The sequence below is a fragment of the Schistocerca piceifrons genome, chromosome 6, assembly GCF_021461385.2.
Source record: "Schistocerca piceifrons isolate TAMUIC-IGC-003096 chromosome 6, iqSchPice1.1, whole genome shotgun sequence".
In the NCBI taxonomy this organism is placed as follows: domain Eukaryota; kingdom Metazoa; phylum Arthropoda; class Insecta; order Orthoptera; family Acrididae; genus Schistocerca; species Schistocerca piceifrons.
In genome coordinates, this window is record NC_060143.1 from 567,467,330 (window position 1) to 567,482,779 (window position 15,450).

The following is a 15,450-nucleotide window of genomic DNA, read 5'->3' on the forward strand; positions in this document are numbered from 1 at the left end:
AAAAATGTTGTGGACAAAATTGCGGAAATTTTTGAATAGACCTCATACCACAGGATATAATGCACTGAATTTGTGAATGTGATGCAAGTCTTTCCAATACAGTTAAATAGTATAATGAAAAATATTAAATCTTAATTTATTTCTTGCCAGCTTACCAGTTCACTCTGAGTTATGCAACAACATAACATACGAACCAGATAATTGTTTCTAACATCTTACCATTTATTTCAAATACTCAGTCTCCAGTTCTGTGGATCTGCTTTCTCCCATAGCCCCAACCTCCAATGCCTTTTACATTTGCACACCTTGATGTGATTTTATCATGTCATTCCATTAGTATGTCTACCGAAGACCACTTATGCCGTTACTGAAATACTGTGTGTGTATGTGTCATGATGCAACGTAGTTATTCATCCAAAAGACCTTTGTCTCCACATAATTTTCGCTTTTCGTTTTTCTCTTCTGAAAAATTTCAGCCACAGATATGAAATCTCAAGATTTATACCTCAATGACAAGCTTCAGAATCCTGTGTGAATTTATTCAGACACATAGTAAACTTGATTCATAGCTTACTGAGACATTATGAAACTGCATATTTCTTTGTGCTTCATACAGTTTGGTGTTGGTATGTCGTGATATTTTTTTATATTCGTCTGTGGATCATCTCACAATGATATAGGGATTGGCATGGTAATACAACGAAAATTAACAGTTCAAAATGTAGATATACACAGAATACATAAGAATGCTCTATGAGGATATGAAATTTGGTTAGCCATGGTCTTTGTAAAGGAACCATCATGGCATTTGCCTAACGTGATTTAGGAAAACAGCAGAAAACCTTAAATTAGAATGGCCGATAAATAGCTAACTTCATTCTTTCGAATATGAGGTCAGTATCTTAACAGCTGCATTCCCTCATTCAGTTTGTCCCTACTGTACAATGTTCTTTGATTTTCAATAATTTGCTTCAGATAATGTATAGTATAAAACATAGTTTTTCTCTCCATCATTGCTCACACTGAGGACACCTGTGAATGATTTCTGGACCATGAAGATGGTATTATACCCCTTGCACTAACTCTGGTTTGTTTGGAAAACTGACTGCATGGCTGTACATACCCTCCCTGTCCTTTCCTCTGTCTACCGGCAAGACTGGATCAGCCCCTGTCAATGATGGATGGGATGTTGAACTCAGGAGAATGACAAGACATTTCTATCATGGCCTTTACATCCTGATGCATAACCTTCTTGTTAAAGCAGTTAACCATGATCATGTACTGAAATGTGAAGGATATTGTAGTCATCCCTTTTCATTATTAACCCCTAAGCTGAGTCCTGTAAGTAACCTTCAATTGTGTAATGTGTGTTACTTACGGAGAATATTTCAGTTGCCTTTATGAAAAAATGCATTCCAATAACCCTTTCATTTCCTTGGGAAATTTATCCCAGAATTTTATTCCCTGACAGCAAATGCTGTTTTGAGTTTTTTGTTTGTTTTCCTTGGTAAATGCAAGTCCAAACTGCCTCTTGTTTCATGATTACGTGTAGAACAGATACTGAAATATTTAGTAATGTTTTCTCTGATATGCACTACAGATTGGTAGACATGTTCTCCTGGTGTAGTAAGAATGCCCATTTTTTAAAAATAGTTCTTTACAATGAGTCCAACTGCCACATATATATCATTCTAATAGCTGTTTTCTGCAGTTTAAAAACTGTGTTCCTGTTTTGTGCTTTTGATCCTCAGAAAAGAATCCTATAGTTAAGAACTCAGTGTACATAAGAATAGTAAGTCACCACATGACATGTGCTGTTACAAACTGTTGATAAAACCCTAAGAGCATAACACGCTGATGACATTCTTTTAGCCACTATCTTTGTATGTTCATTCAGTATTAACTGACAACAAAATTCATCCCTGAACATTTTGTATTTTTACACAATTTGTCGTATCATGCTACCAGTGAATGTGAATGTGATTGCTCCAAGTGCAGTGTCGCCAAGCATGTGTACTTAAATCAAGCACCAACTGTATCAGTGTGTGCTGGCTACTAGAGGCCACCTGTAGGAAGTATGCATGCAGCACAGTCTTCTCCGCGTCTTTACCGGTGATTCATTCCTATACATGCGCAGAGCAGTGCTGACTCACCCTTGCTATGTTCTTTTAGTTTGTACTGCTCACATCAGTTGTTCTGTGTATCACTCATAATGCATCATCTGTATGATTATTTTTGTCTTGCTACTAGTGGAGTCCAGAGAAGTTTATTTCTGTTACCGTTCAAAGGTTTACAAATAAAGGCATATTCATATTACCAGGTGTGCCAGTATGAAATGAGCGTTAAGATACAATTGTGTCGATAGGGAACATTTGTTGTGAATGAGCCTTAATTTTGTTTTGTTTGGTTGGTATGACATCTGTCAAAGATATTTAGTATACATCAAATCATGGGACAAACAACATCATATGTTTTCATCGTGTTAACAATGTCGAATTTTGTACCAGAAAGTGATGATTTGCAGAAAGTATTAATTTTTTGTTTTCATTTGAAAAAAAGTGCTGCAGAGTCGCATCGAATGCTTGTCGAGGCATATGATGATCATGCTCTATCAGAAGCAATATGCAAAAGATGATTTCAATCGTTCAGAAATAATGATTTTGATGTACGAAATGAAGAACGTGGAAGACCACCAAAAAAGTTCGAAGATGCCGAATTGCAAGCAATATTGAATGAAGATGATGCTTTGAGTCAGAGCAAATGGCAGCAATGCTAAATGTTGCACAACAAACAATTTCTGACCATTTGAAAGCTATGGGAAAGTTCCAAAAGTGTGGAAAAAGGGTGTCACATGAATTGAATGAAAGACAGATGGAAAACCGAAAAACCATTTGTCAAATTTTGATTCAAAGACATGAAAGAAAATCAATTTTACATCGAACTGTTACTGGCGATGAAAAATGGATTTATTTTAAGAATCCTAAACGGGAAAAATCATGGGTTAATCCGGGACAACCATCAACATCGACTGCAAAACCAGATCGATTCGGCAAGAAGACAATTTTCTGTGTTTGGTGAGATCAGAAAGGTGTGGTGTATCATGAGCTTCTAAAACATGGTGAAACTGTGAATACTAATCGCTACAGACAACAAATGATCTATTTGAACTATGCATTGATCGAAAAAAGACCAGAATGCGCCAGAAGACATGGCAAAGTAATTTTTTTACACGACGATGCACCTGCACACAAAGCAAAACTGGTTCAGGATACAATCAAAACACTTGGCTGGGAGCTGCTACCCCACCCGCCGTATTCACCAGACTTGGTCCCTTACGACTACCATTTGTTTTCATCAATGGGACACACATTGGCAGAGGAACACTTCGATTCCTATGAAGAAGTTGAAAATTGGATGTCTGATTGGTTTGCTTCACAAGACGAACATTTCTATTGGCGTGGTGTCCACAAATTGGCAGAAAGGTGGTCAAAATGTATAGAAAGCAATGGACAGTACTTTGAATAAAATGTTTTTACTTTCCAATTCAAAATTAGTGTTTCATTTTCACAAAAAACGCTCATTTCATACCGGTACACCTGGTACTTGGGTCAGTTTTGTGTATTACTCAGTTACTGCATAATTGGTGGCAAGTTTGAAATGGTTTCCACATGTGCATTCTTTAAGTGTGGTTTCATCAGGGTTAGTCACTATGGACGTGATGCTACTGGCCCTGATTGAACAGCTTACTTCGTCAGTGACCCCTTTCTCAGCTTTCTTTAAGAGTCAGTGGGCCGTTCCACTGGTCTATCCACCCGCTTTTCCTCTATATGATGATTCAGCTGAGGATTGGGAAGCTTACGAAAAAAGACTCACAGATCATTTTTTGGCTTTCAGTACAAGGGACTCGAATTTGTGCAGTCTTATTCTTCTCGGGGATCCACCTTTGGTGTATCAATTACTGTGTAAACTTGCCCTTTAAAAGAACTGGCAGCAGAACCAGCAGCTCTTGATCACATGTGCAGTTGATTGTCCAAACACCACTGCAAACAAATGCATGTCATAGCAGTGCAAGTTGAATTCTAGCAATGCAGCAAGAAACCAAACCAACTTTGTGGCCTTAGCCGTAAGTGTCAATTCGTTACTGATACCCATAAGACTCTATGGTGCATTATGCAATTATCTGTTTAGCTCCAGACAAGGAAGTGCACCAGAAGTTTTGCAAATAGCACAATCTTTTGAAGTTTCTTGGGAAGTGGGCAACCAAACTGAAGCATGGGGTGATGTGGCAGTAGTGTCACAAGACGTGCCCACTAGGACAACAGACAGCTTGCATGAGGAAGCAGCAGCGACAGCAGCAAATATGGAGGTCCAGTACCGGGCAGACCAACACCGGTCCAAGCAGTCGCAACTGCCACCTCGTCAGCATCATCATTCTCTGTTTCTGTGTTGTCCTTTCCGTTTTGTCTACCACGAATGTTCGACGTGCCCTAAGCACTCAGCGACTTTACGGCTTGCCAGAAGAAAGGCCACATCACTTCCGTGTGTCGTTAAGCAAAGGTTTCCCAGTATATGGACATGAATGCGAACTGTGTGACTCCAATGCTTGTGACTTCTCCCAATTTGTTTATTGAGTGAAGTGTTTTTTGCCAAGTGCTTTGGCTACAGGTGACACAGGTGCAGCAGTGGCGTTATTGAATTCTCAAACCTATGTGAGTTTAGGCTTGCTGCCATTAACACCAGTCACACGGAAGCTGGTCAGTAATAACAAACAGAACATTGTACTTTTGGTAAAATTTGTGGCATATGCCTCTTACAAGTCAGTGGTTTGTTCCATTACATTTTTGATGGTTGCTGATGCCACTGTTGAGAACTTGTTCGGGACAGACGCATTTCGAGCATTTGTATTTTCTATCGCCGATGCAGCTCACCTTGTGACCGATCAGGTACCATATTCTCAACTGGAAACACTGTGTGAGGAGCTTTTAGACCTATTTTTGGAAGGTGTAGAGTGTGCCACAAATTTTTCTGCCCATATTTCTTTGAAGTACACCACTCTTGCTCATTTTTGTTGTTTGTGTCCTATTCCTATACCACTGAAAGATCAAGTGAAAGTAGATTCAGACAGACTTCAGTCTCTAGGGGTGGTGCAACTTGTTACGGCTAGTGAATGATCATTGCTGCTGGTTGTAGTTTGGAAGCTGTTGGGGAACTTTGCCTCTGTGGCGACTTCAATACTACAATCAGTGCGCAGTTGATTGTGAATACATATCCTCTACCACGCCCGGAGGAACTGTTGGAAAAAATATCGGGTGGCCAGTACTTTTCTAAAACTGATTTGTCTGAAGCATATCTGCATGTTCCTGTGGACGAAGAGTCTCAGTGGGTTCTGGTTCTGAATACACCTTTTGGTCTCTATCAATATTTGCACCTTCCTTTTGGTGTGGCCAGTGCCCTGCTATTTTACAACAATTTCTAGCGTAACTGACTTTTCCTGTCTCAGATTGCATTAACTATCTGAATGATATTATTGTCAAGGGCTCCTCCACAGCCAATCACTAGAAAAATTTGCACTCTCTAGTTTCATGTTTTACAGTCTGCAGACTTGCAGTGTAACCTTGAGAAATCTCAGTTTTTTTTTCAACGTTCTATCATTTATTTGGGGTTCAAGGTCTTTCTGGAACCCAGATTGTGAATAAGCTTTTCAAATGTTGAAAAGCCCCTTCTTTAGCTGCGTTCTCTCCAGACCAGCACATCGTTTTGGTGACTGACAGCTCACAGCATCTCACAGCATGGCCTCGATGTGATCCTAGCACACCAAAATGCTGACAGCTCTGAATGATCTGTTGCTTTCACCTCTAAAACTCTCACTCTGGCACAGCAGCATTATTCTCAGGTGGAAGAAGAAGCTCTTACCATAGTCTATGCTGTCCAGATATTTCATTTGTGTGTGTGTGTGTGTGTGTGTGTGTGTGTGTGTGTGTGTGTGTGTGTGTGTGTGTCGCTTCAAGTTTCTCCTTATTACTGACTATGAACATTTGATTTCCTTGTTCAGCCCTCACACTTCCTTACCTGACAAGGCAGCACCCCGCCTACAATGCTGGGTGCTGTTCTTGTCTCACTACAATTGCAAAATCCATTTTCGATCTACATCTAAAGATGGCAATGAGGATGCCTTGTGCCACCTTCCTGTGGGTGCTGTTCCCAACTTTAATTGTGAAGAATTGCTTTGCTTCCATTTTGATATTGAAATGCAGACCATTGCTGCCAACACAGTTTTCTGCCAGGTGGTTCAGTTTATTCAACAGCACTTGCTTCGGATAAGGCTTTGGAGCGTCTGTGGAACTATTTTTCCATATGGTATCAGCTCCCTGTTTTTGACAGTGTTTTGTTGTTGTCTACTGAAGACTTCTCTCCCAGAGTAGTCATTCCTGCTGTGTTACAGTGCCTCCTCCACCAGGGCCCTTGTATGAGATAGCTGAAGGAATGGGCACATCACCCTCTACCAGCAGGCAGTGATCGCCTCTGTGGCTACAGCTGCAGAGCCCATGGAAATGAAACCAGTGTTCTCCTTTTCCCACTCGCCCACAGATGAGTCTTCGCCCCTGTCAATGCAGGGAGACCAGCCATTACACTAGCCACTGCAATCTTCCACCACTCTGGAGGCATCTGCCGCGTAAGTATTGCCTACTTCTGGGATAGATCCCCTGCTGGGGAATCTCACACCCTCTCTTGATTTTGTGACGGAAGTCAGATCACAAATGAGGCCATTTTCAGCCATATACAGTCCTTTCAGGGGGGAGGAATATAGCAATCCCACTAGCGGACATGGACTTGAAAGCAGATGAGCTGTGTGGATTTTGTGGCAGAGTAATACTGTAAACTGTCACAGACAGCGCACAGGAAGCATTGTACGCACGTGACCACTGACTCAGGTGTTCACCTGTCAGCAGCAATAAGCCAAGCCCGTTAGGTCTTACACTGATTTCAAATACCTTAGACATGGTATTCGCCTGACACCAAGCTCTGTTTCCACATGCTAGAGTTCAGGCAATCATGTTGGTTACATTTTGTTTTTAGCTCCATTTTTGTTTCTACATGGTACTTGGACTCTCTGTTCCTCTGTAGATTTACACATGTCAAGTTTTATTTCTCTTCTGGAGCTCAGCCCTCTGGCTTGTTGTGGAGCCACTGTTGGCAAGTATAGTTACTATGATATCCTGGTGCAATACACTTTGGAAATTTGGTTGTACCGTAACACATTCAGCCTGGCAATGACTGTCTCATCAAAATGCGATGGCCAGAAAGGAACACTAGAGACTTCATGTCCACTGCTGATATAAATAAGCATATTTACCTGCAGACTTACAAAAATCTCCACACAACACCGAAGCACCCTCATCGCTCAAGGCTGCATCACAATTACAGAACTATTTTTCTATGCCAGTCACAGGCTGCCCAGAAAATAATCATGTAATCTTCCATCGGATGTACTTATAACCAGCTGTCTAGTGCATAGCCAGCACAGTTCTGCTGAGTTCCAGTCCTGGACACCAGCCATCTCCACGAGCAACCAAGCTGTCAACACTGTCAACCACAGCCTCGAACGATTCTGCCTGTGGTACATTTCCGAGTCACATCGCTGTGTCCCTGAGCAGTTGCCATCTGCCACTGGCCACAACTTCATGGGTCCCACTCCACACACTCCACGAGCCCCTACACCATCACTATGCGGCTGCTGTTCACCCGTCAACCACAGTCTCACTGGTTGCTAACTATCCTACATTCTCCGAGCTGCTCAGCCATCACCAGATGCTACCAAAGGTCATTGCTGACCACTGCCTCATGGGATTTGGTATTTAAGGACACTGTGGGAATTTACTATTTCAGTGATCAAACATAGACTCTTGGATAACATCCTATTGGTGGATACAGTGTTAATCTTATTTCTCGTTGTCAAGCAGTGACTCTTATTTTCTGGACATCAAGGAGTGGTTCTTACTTTCTTGTTATGTTCCATTCAGAGACATAATAAAGCATTACTTATCATTATCAGAGGCATAACAATAAGTGTGCTGAGTTCATTTGCAATCACAGAAATACTAGTGGCAATGAGGAACAGGCTTATGTGTGTGGCATTTTCTTACATACACACTGTTCTCACCTCTGTGACCACCATGGCTACTCCAGCACTACAACTTTTCCTCCCACAACTTTTTTAGCTACGGGAATGCAGCTGCAGTGTTTTGAACCATGCCATTGCTTCCTCGCTCAGCTGCAGTGTACAGTGACAATGTCCCCATGCCCTACAGATGCATGTCTCTTCTTGTGACCTACATGTAAATGACCACTCTGCAAATCACACTTAAGTGCCTGGCAGAATGACCTTCAGACTATTTCTCTACCGTTCCACCATTGAAAAGCATGTGGGAAAAATGAACACTTGAATCTCCTATATGCGCTTCGATTTCTCTTAATTAATATCTTCCAAAGTAGGATGGCATCAATAAAATAGTTTTGGTCTCAGAGGGAAAAGGTTGGAGACTGAAATTTCGTGAAAAGATCTCAGCACAATGAAAAACACTTGTGTCTTAATAACTGCCACCTCAACCCGCTTATCACATCCATGAGATTCTCCCTCCTATTTTGCAATAATTAAAAAAGTGCTGCCCTTCTTTGGACTTTCTCTGTCAATCCTGTCCAGTAAGGATCCCATTCCACACAGCAATACTCTGGCAGAGGACAGACAAGCATAGAGTAGGCACTCTCTTTACAGAACATGTAGCATCTTCTAAGTGTTCTACCAATAAAATGCAGTCTTTGCATTACCTACTTTCCTTGTTTCCCTAAACACTCTGCCATGTGTGATAACGATCTCCCACATGTGCCAACACTCTCCCATATGTTTCAATGCACTCCACCATGAATCAACATGTACTACTGTACATGCACTCACGCACTTGCACTCTCTTCTTCCACGATGCATCTGCACCCAGTGAGTTACTGGTCCGCCTACTTGTCTCCTGCGTTCCCTTGCATTTCTCCACCTTTCCCTCGATCACTGTAGCCGTTCCTGAATTCTCAGCCAGTTCTTTGCACTTGTGGACACACTCACACATACTGTGCATTCTGTCCAGTTTCAGGTATCCATCAGCCGTTTCCCACAGCCCCATTTCTCCTGCCTCACACTTTTGGTCTGCAGGGAACACGGCATTAGCTGGCCCCTTACATCTCACGTCTCAAATACCTTTAATGTTTCCATGAAGAGGGCTCTGTGCAACACTAACTGCCAACCACTGGTCTCCTACTGGCAGCACTCCTTAATTGTTAACCTTCCTGTCTGTCGCCGAGCCGGTCTCCTCGGGAAGTACCTGTAGCTGCACCTTCCATTTCGCAGAGCAAGCCATGGCCAGACTCCCTCAAGAGCATGTTGCTCTGTACCCTCACCACAGCCACAGCCACAGCTCCGTACTTCAGTACTTGAGTATGGAGCTGGTTATCAACCTACACACATCTGACAGCAGCGGATTGTATTTGACACCTCCATACCTTGTTGATAATGTTATGGTTTCTATTTTAGCGTACTTAGTGTTGCATGGGAGTGTTTTCTCTGTGAGTTTACCTCCACGTTTTCGATGGCCACGCAGTGGCATTTATAATTCATGTATCCGATTACCTGAAGATGGCAATATAACTTTGCTGAAACTGGTGATCAGGATACGTATCAGCTGCAATCTGGGCAATAAAACTTCTATTCTGGAAACTTTTTCACATTGTATCTTCTTGTCACCAAGCACTAAAATTTTCTTGTTATTCACGTTCCACGTTTAGTGACATAATAAAGCACTGCTCCTCACTACCAGTAGCATATCAATATCGTGTTGTCCCTCTTCCAGTTAGGGACATAAAAAGTTAAATTTTTGCCGACATTTACAATTTTGTGGCATGCACATGCAAAACTGTTAATAGCAGTTCACCTGTACACCTATTTTCTTATGCATTATTAGTCATACTCTTGCACAGTCTAGTTTATTTCTTAAGTATCTTCCTCAGAATTTTTCATCTCATTGCCTCTTTCACGTTCCATCAAGCCCCCAACCCCCTTTACATTGAACTGCAACTGCACTATTCTACAGCCCCGTTCATCCTTTCACTGCTTAACTCATACTATCTTCTCCTCCTCCCTCCATAATTCTGCGTGGTCTCCAGCCTAGTACACTGCTCAGACCAGAGCACAGGCTGCGGCACTAGACGAGTGTTTGCATTTATATGATTAAATTTGTTGCTCCAAGCCAATGTGTAAGTCTTATTCTAAAATTCCTGTACTGTATCTACACCCCCAGTGCTGAACTTACTTTCATTTAGTAAAAGAATTCTCATATATTGTTTATCTGCAATATGCAGTGTAACGAAAAGTCCCATATACTTTCCTTTGTAATTATAAATATTTCCAAAACTTTCCCTCCATCACAACTTCTGAAGTTTTTATTCTTTTTACAGTGAATTTCTTCCATTAATCTTTGCTGAGAACATTCGTCAATCCAGTCCTTTTCTTGACTTCTTTGTATTTCTAAATATGTCCTGCTGTCTAGGGAAATTTGTCTTCTGCATGTTTTCTTTATCACATGTTATAGACATCACAATTTTAGCATTAATTAACTGTTATTGTTCTTTTCTTCTTTGAGATATTTGTTCTTTAAAATTGCATTCCTTACAAGAGAGAAAGTATTGGATTTAATGAGATCATTCCAGTTGGAGCACCCAATACGTGTCACTACTGAACAGATCAAGAAGACAAGATTAGACCAGTTATAGTGTGGACAGAAGTGTTTGAGCAATGATTCTTTCTCCACTCCAAAGGAAGAACTCCTAATAACTGGTGCAACAGTGGTTAAAAGTGTTTGGCAGAGTATCCATGCAGATGTAGAAATTTTGATCAGATAAAGTGGAATTTGGTTCTTTGAAGCCATCGTCCCTTTAATAATCTGACATGTTTAACGGACACCACAGAAACCATAATATGCATGGCTGGATGATGGCTTGAACCTTATTTCTTCAAAATGTAATTCTAATTTGCTATTCACTGCATCACCTCACTTCGTTATCTTACGTAGAATTTATGTTTTATTTCTTCCATGTCCTGCTGGAGTAGTATCCTCAATGTGTCTTTAGTAATAATTCTGAACATTATATGAGTTTTAACATAAAATCACACTTCTATTACACTCAGACACCACCAAATGGAAAATATGTAAGATGTGTCTAAATTATTCTTTCAAACTAAATAAATTTCCTGGTCTGAAACAGTTTTCAGTAACGTGAGTGCTGCAGCTGTTCATAAGTAATGTTGATAGTTTTTGTTCCTTTTTTATGATTCACATTATTCATACCTTCATATGCCTCTTACTGTATAAAGTTAATTAGGAATTGATAAAAAAGAAAGTTAAACCATATGGTCAAGCATAAGGGGCAGTCAAAAAGTTTCCATTCAAAGATTGTACAGTCCAGAATCAGTATGCCAATCAGTCAAAGTCACAGTGAGCACTGAGGCAACCATTCCACCGATGCAATTGGTTGAAGATACCCATGGTAAAACACCCTGCCCTACCGCATGAAGAAGTCTGTAACTGCCTGCTGCACATCCTCATCCGACATGAATTGTTGACCCTTCAAGGCCTTTTTTAAGGCAAAAAAGTCTATTTTTAATGAGAAGAAAAATTACATGCCTTTCCCATCACTTTCTAACCAAGTCAACACATATACACGTTTTTTCCTTTCCCATCCTCTTGATTCCTCTGCAAGGATAATTAAATCTGTAGAATTTTACTTGGTATTGAACATATGTATCTAACCTTGAGAAGAAAGAAAAAAATAATGAAACTTAGTACATAAAATGCAACTTTACTATCAACTTCATTTATAGAACAAACCTGGTTTGATTGTGACTTTCAATTGGGGAAGGACTCTTTCCACTTCCAGTTTCCATTTTTCAACATCCATGTCAGAGACCAGTACCTCTTCAGGTTTCTGTGGTTCAGATGTAGCCTGTAACATTCCAGAGTGATTAATTAATATTTATCTATGGGTTACAGTTACAAAAACAGAACTCAAACACAAGATGCAACTTTTTCAAATAACCACTGGATAATGGCTTGAAAAGCCAAAACTGATTGTGAAACAAAGGAAAAGTTTAAATAAATAGTAGCCAGAGTGGAGAAAAAATGTTGCATTCATTTTGCACAGTCTGTTATGTGGGCAAAATCACCACAGATTATTATTATATTTATTATATAATTATAGCAACAAATGTGTGGTCATTCAGCATGACATGCTTAACTTCAGTCGCTGCTGTGCTACTTTGACCTCCCCCTTCCCATAAACACATGCTCCCACAAGCCCCAGAACCCATTCTCTACAAGCTCCTGCCCCCCTACCCCTCTACATCTGACCCAATACGTCTCCCCTTCCTCCCTCATAAACAACTCCCCACCACTTACATTTGATTCATTAGTCTACATCCATAATGTTCTCTTCAAAGTCTCCCTCTCCTCTCATTCTAATACATTCCACACCCATTTTCTTCCTAAATAATGATTTACTTAAGATATTGGAGTACACTTCAAAAGCTCACATGCTTGCTGATGACACAAGTATGCTGATAAAAGGCTGAAATGCACCCATACCAGACATAGATAAAAGAACAGTGTAACAGGCTTACAACTGATTCACAGCAAGCAACCCTACTTGTGATGTCACAATATACACTGATGAGCCAAAACATTATGACACGGTCCACCATGAGACTGAATGCCATCTGGTGGCATTGTGAGCATACGCCACAGAAACGAAAATATATAAGCAGAGTTACCACGCCGGCCACAAATGGGTAAATCCACTAACATAAGTGACTTTTCCACAGGGAAGATTGTTATAGCCTGGTACCTGGTAATGAGCATCTCAGAAATGGTGAAGCTGGTCAGCTGTTCATGTCCTTCTGTCCTGAGGACTATGGGAAGTGGCCAAAGGATGGTGAAACCACAAGTAAGCAACAAGGTGTTAATCCTCTGTACCTCATCAGAAAATATGGATGTTGGAGGCTTTCCCAATTTGTAAACTAGGATAGGCAGTGATCTATGGTAGATATGATGATAGAGTACAGTGCTGTTGCAGGCAAAAGTGTTTTGGAGCACATCATTCAGCACATATTGTTGAATATGGGGCTCCACGGCAGACAACCCTTAAGTGTACCTGTGTTGACTTAACATGGTCAATTATGAATATAGTGGAGATCACTGAGATTGGACCATGGATCAGTGGAAATGTGTCACCTCATTGGATGAATCACGTTTCTTCGTACATCAGGTTAGTGGTCATATCCAGATATGCCATCATCGAGGCAAACTGCTGTTCAAAATGTGCACTGCAAACAGGGCCAGGCCAGTTGGGACAATATTATGTTACGGGGGCATTCACCCAGCCTTCAGGGATACCAGTGTTACTAATCGAAGGCACTGTGACAGCTGTTGACTAAGTGAACAGTTTTGTGAACCATCTGCACCCATTCATGCTTGATGTCTTCCCCGATGGAGACTGCATCTTATACTTGTCTATTTCACATAGGCAGAATCATGCTGCAGTGGGTTGAGGTACGTGATAGTGAACTCATGTTGATGTCACAATCCGAAACTGATGCAAAACATCTAGGAAGTTATAAATAAATGAAATAGGTATAATTTTACCAATGGCTAACATTTTAGGATGTTTTTTTGAGTATACAGCTTGAAGGGCCAATGTTGCAACACCCAGTATCATTATCTTCTTAAACTCATTTGTATGAACAAAAAGTTGATGCAAGGGGACACTTATGGGTTGAGTGTCAGCTTCATCATAGTTCTAATACCAGCCAGTGTCATAGAAGAATGGAAATACTGTAACTGCCAAATCCGTGTGTGCGCCACTTCACAGTTTGCGTGTGAAGTCTGTGCTCGCTTTGATCACTAAAAGCCACCTGGCCTGCTAGTACAACAGCAGTTACGTGCACAGCCTGCTGGCTGCGCCTCCTGTTAGAACTGACAACTGTATAGGCCATAGTGCAAGGAACTGCCGGCTACTTGTGTTGTCTGTCATACATACTTTGTCTCTCATGTATTTATGCTTCGTCATTTAATAAAGATACAGTGTTCTTGGGTTAGAACAGAAAACAGTTGGCTGTTGCTGTTGGAGTCTTCAGTCTGAAGACTGGTTTGATGCAGCTCTTTCATGTTACTCTATCCTGTGCAGGCCTTTTTATGTCTGCATAACTACTGTAATCTACTGCTTATTGTAATCAAGCTGTGGAGTTCTTCTACAACTGCTACTCCTTCCCTCAATTTATAAAATTAACTATTCCTTGATGCATCAAAATGTGTCATATCAGCGAATCCCTTCCTTTAGTAAAGTTGTGCCATAAATTTCTTTTCTCACCTCCTCATTAGTTACCCAATCTACACAACCAATCCTCAGCAATCTTCTGTGGTACTACATTTCGAAAGTTTCTACTGTCTTTTTCTCTGAACTGTTTATCACCCTCATTTCCCTTCTGTACAAGCCCACATTTCAAGAAAGACGTCCCAACACTAAAGTTTATGTGAAATTGCCAGTCTGTATTTTATATCCTCTCTATTTCCACCAGCAGCCAAAATAATAAAACTCATTTACTACTTTTACTGTAATATTTCCTGATGTTATTCCCTCAGCATTATATGACATAATTCGACAATATCCCATCACTGTTGTTTCTTGTTACTCATTGTAAATCTCTTTTCAAGGCACTGTTAAACTGATCTTCCAAATATGTCACTGTCTCTGGCTATTACACTATCATCAGCAAGCTTTCAGTTCTTCTCCATTAATTCTGACTCTCTTTCCAAACTTCTCCTTTGTTTCCTTGACTGCTTGCAATGATGTACTAAACTGTTTTTATTTATCCGTAACATACCACTGCAGCCGTTAGTCATTACTGTTTCTTTTTTCTCCAAATGTGTCTTTAATTTTCCCATAGGTGGTTTCTATGTTTCCCATAGCCATACAGTCCTCTATAGCTTTAGCATTTCACCTCCAGCTATTCCTGCTTTGTAATTTTGCACTTTCTGTCAATCTCATATTTTAGACATCTTAGTCTATATTCCCTTTCACTTGCTTTGCTTATATATTTTTTGCTCTCAACAATGAAAGTAAATATCTCATGAGTGATTCAAGGACTTCTACGGGGCCTTGTCATTTCATCTATTGAACCATTTGCTGCCTTCTATTTCAGCTCTCAAATCTCATCTCAAAGAGTTATTCAAGGGCTTCTACCAGGCCTTGGCATTTTACCTATTTAACCACCTGCACTTTCAACAACCTCTGGTTCTTTCAACTTACCCTGATCCCATTTCCTTATATTTCTGCAATTTCTTCAGTTATAATCTGCAG

General features: G+C 40.6%; 1 protein-coding gene across 2 annotated transcripts in view; it reads right to left on the minus strand.

Annotated features, from left to right (window-relative positions):
* Positions 1–15,450, minus strand: part of LOC124803021 (intraflagellar transport protein 57 homolog) — a 181,596-nt gene that overhangs the window by 24,515 nt on the left and 141,631 nt on the right. For both annotated transcript variants that reach the window (XM_047264130.1, XM_047264128.1), the window contains exon 6: positions 11,928–12,042. In XM_047264130.1, coding sequence (XP_047120086.1) covers positions 11,928–12,042 — 115 coding nt within the window. The remainder of the gene's footprint in view (positions 1–11,927; positions 12,043–15,450) is intronic.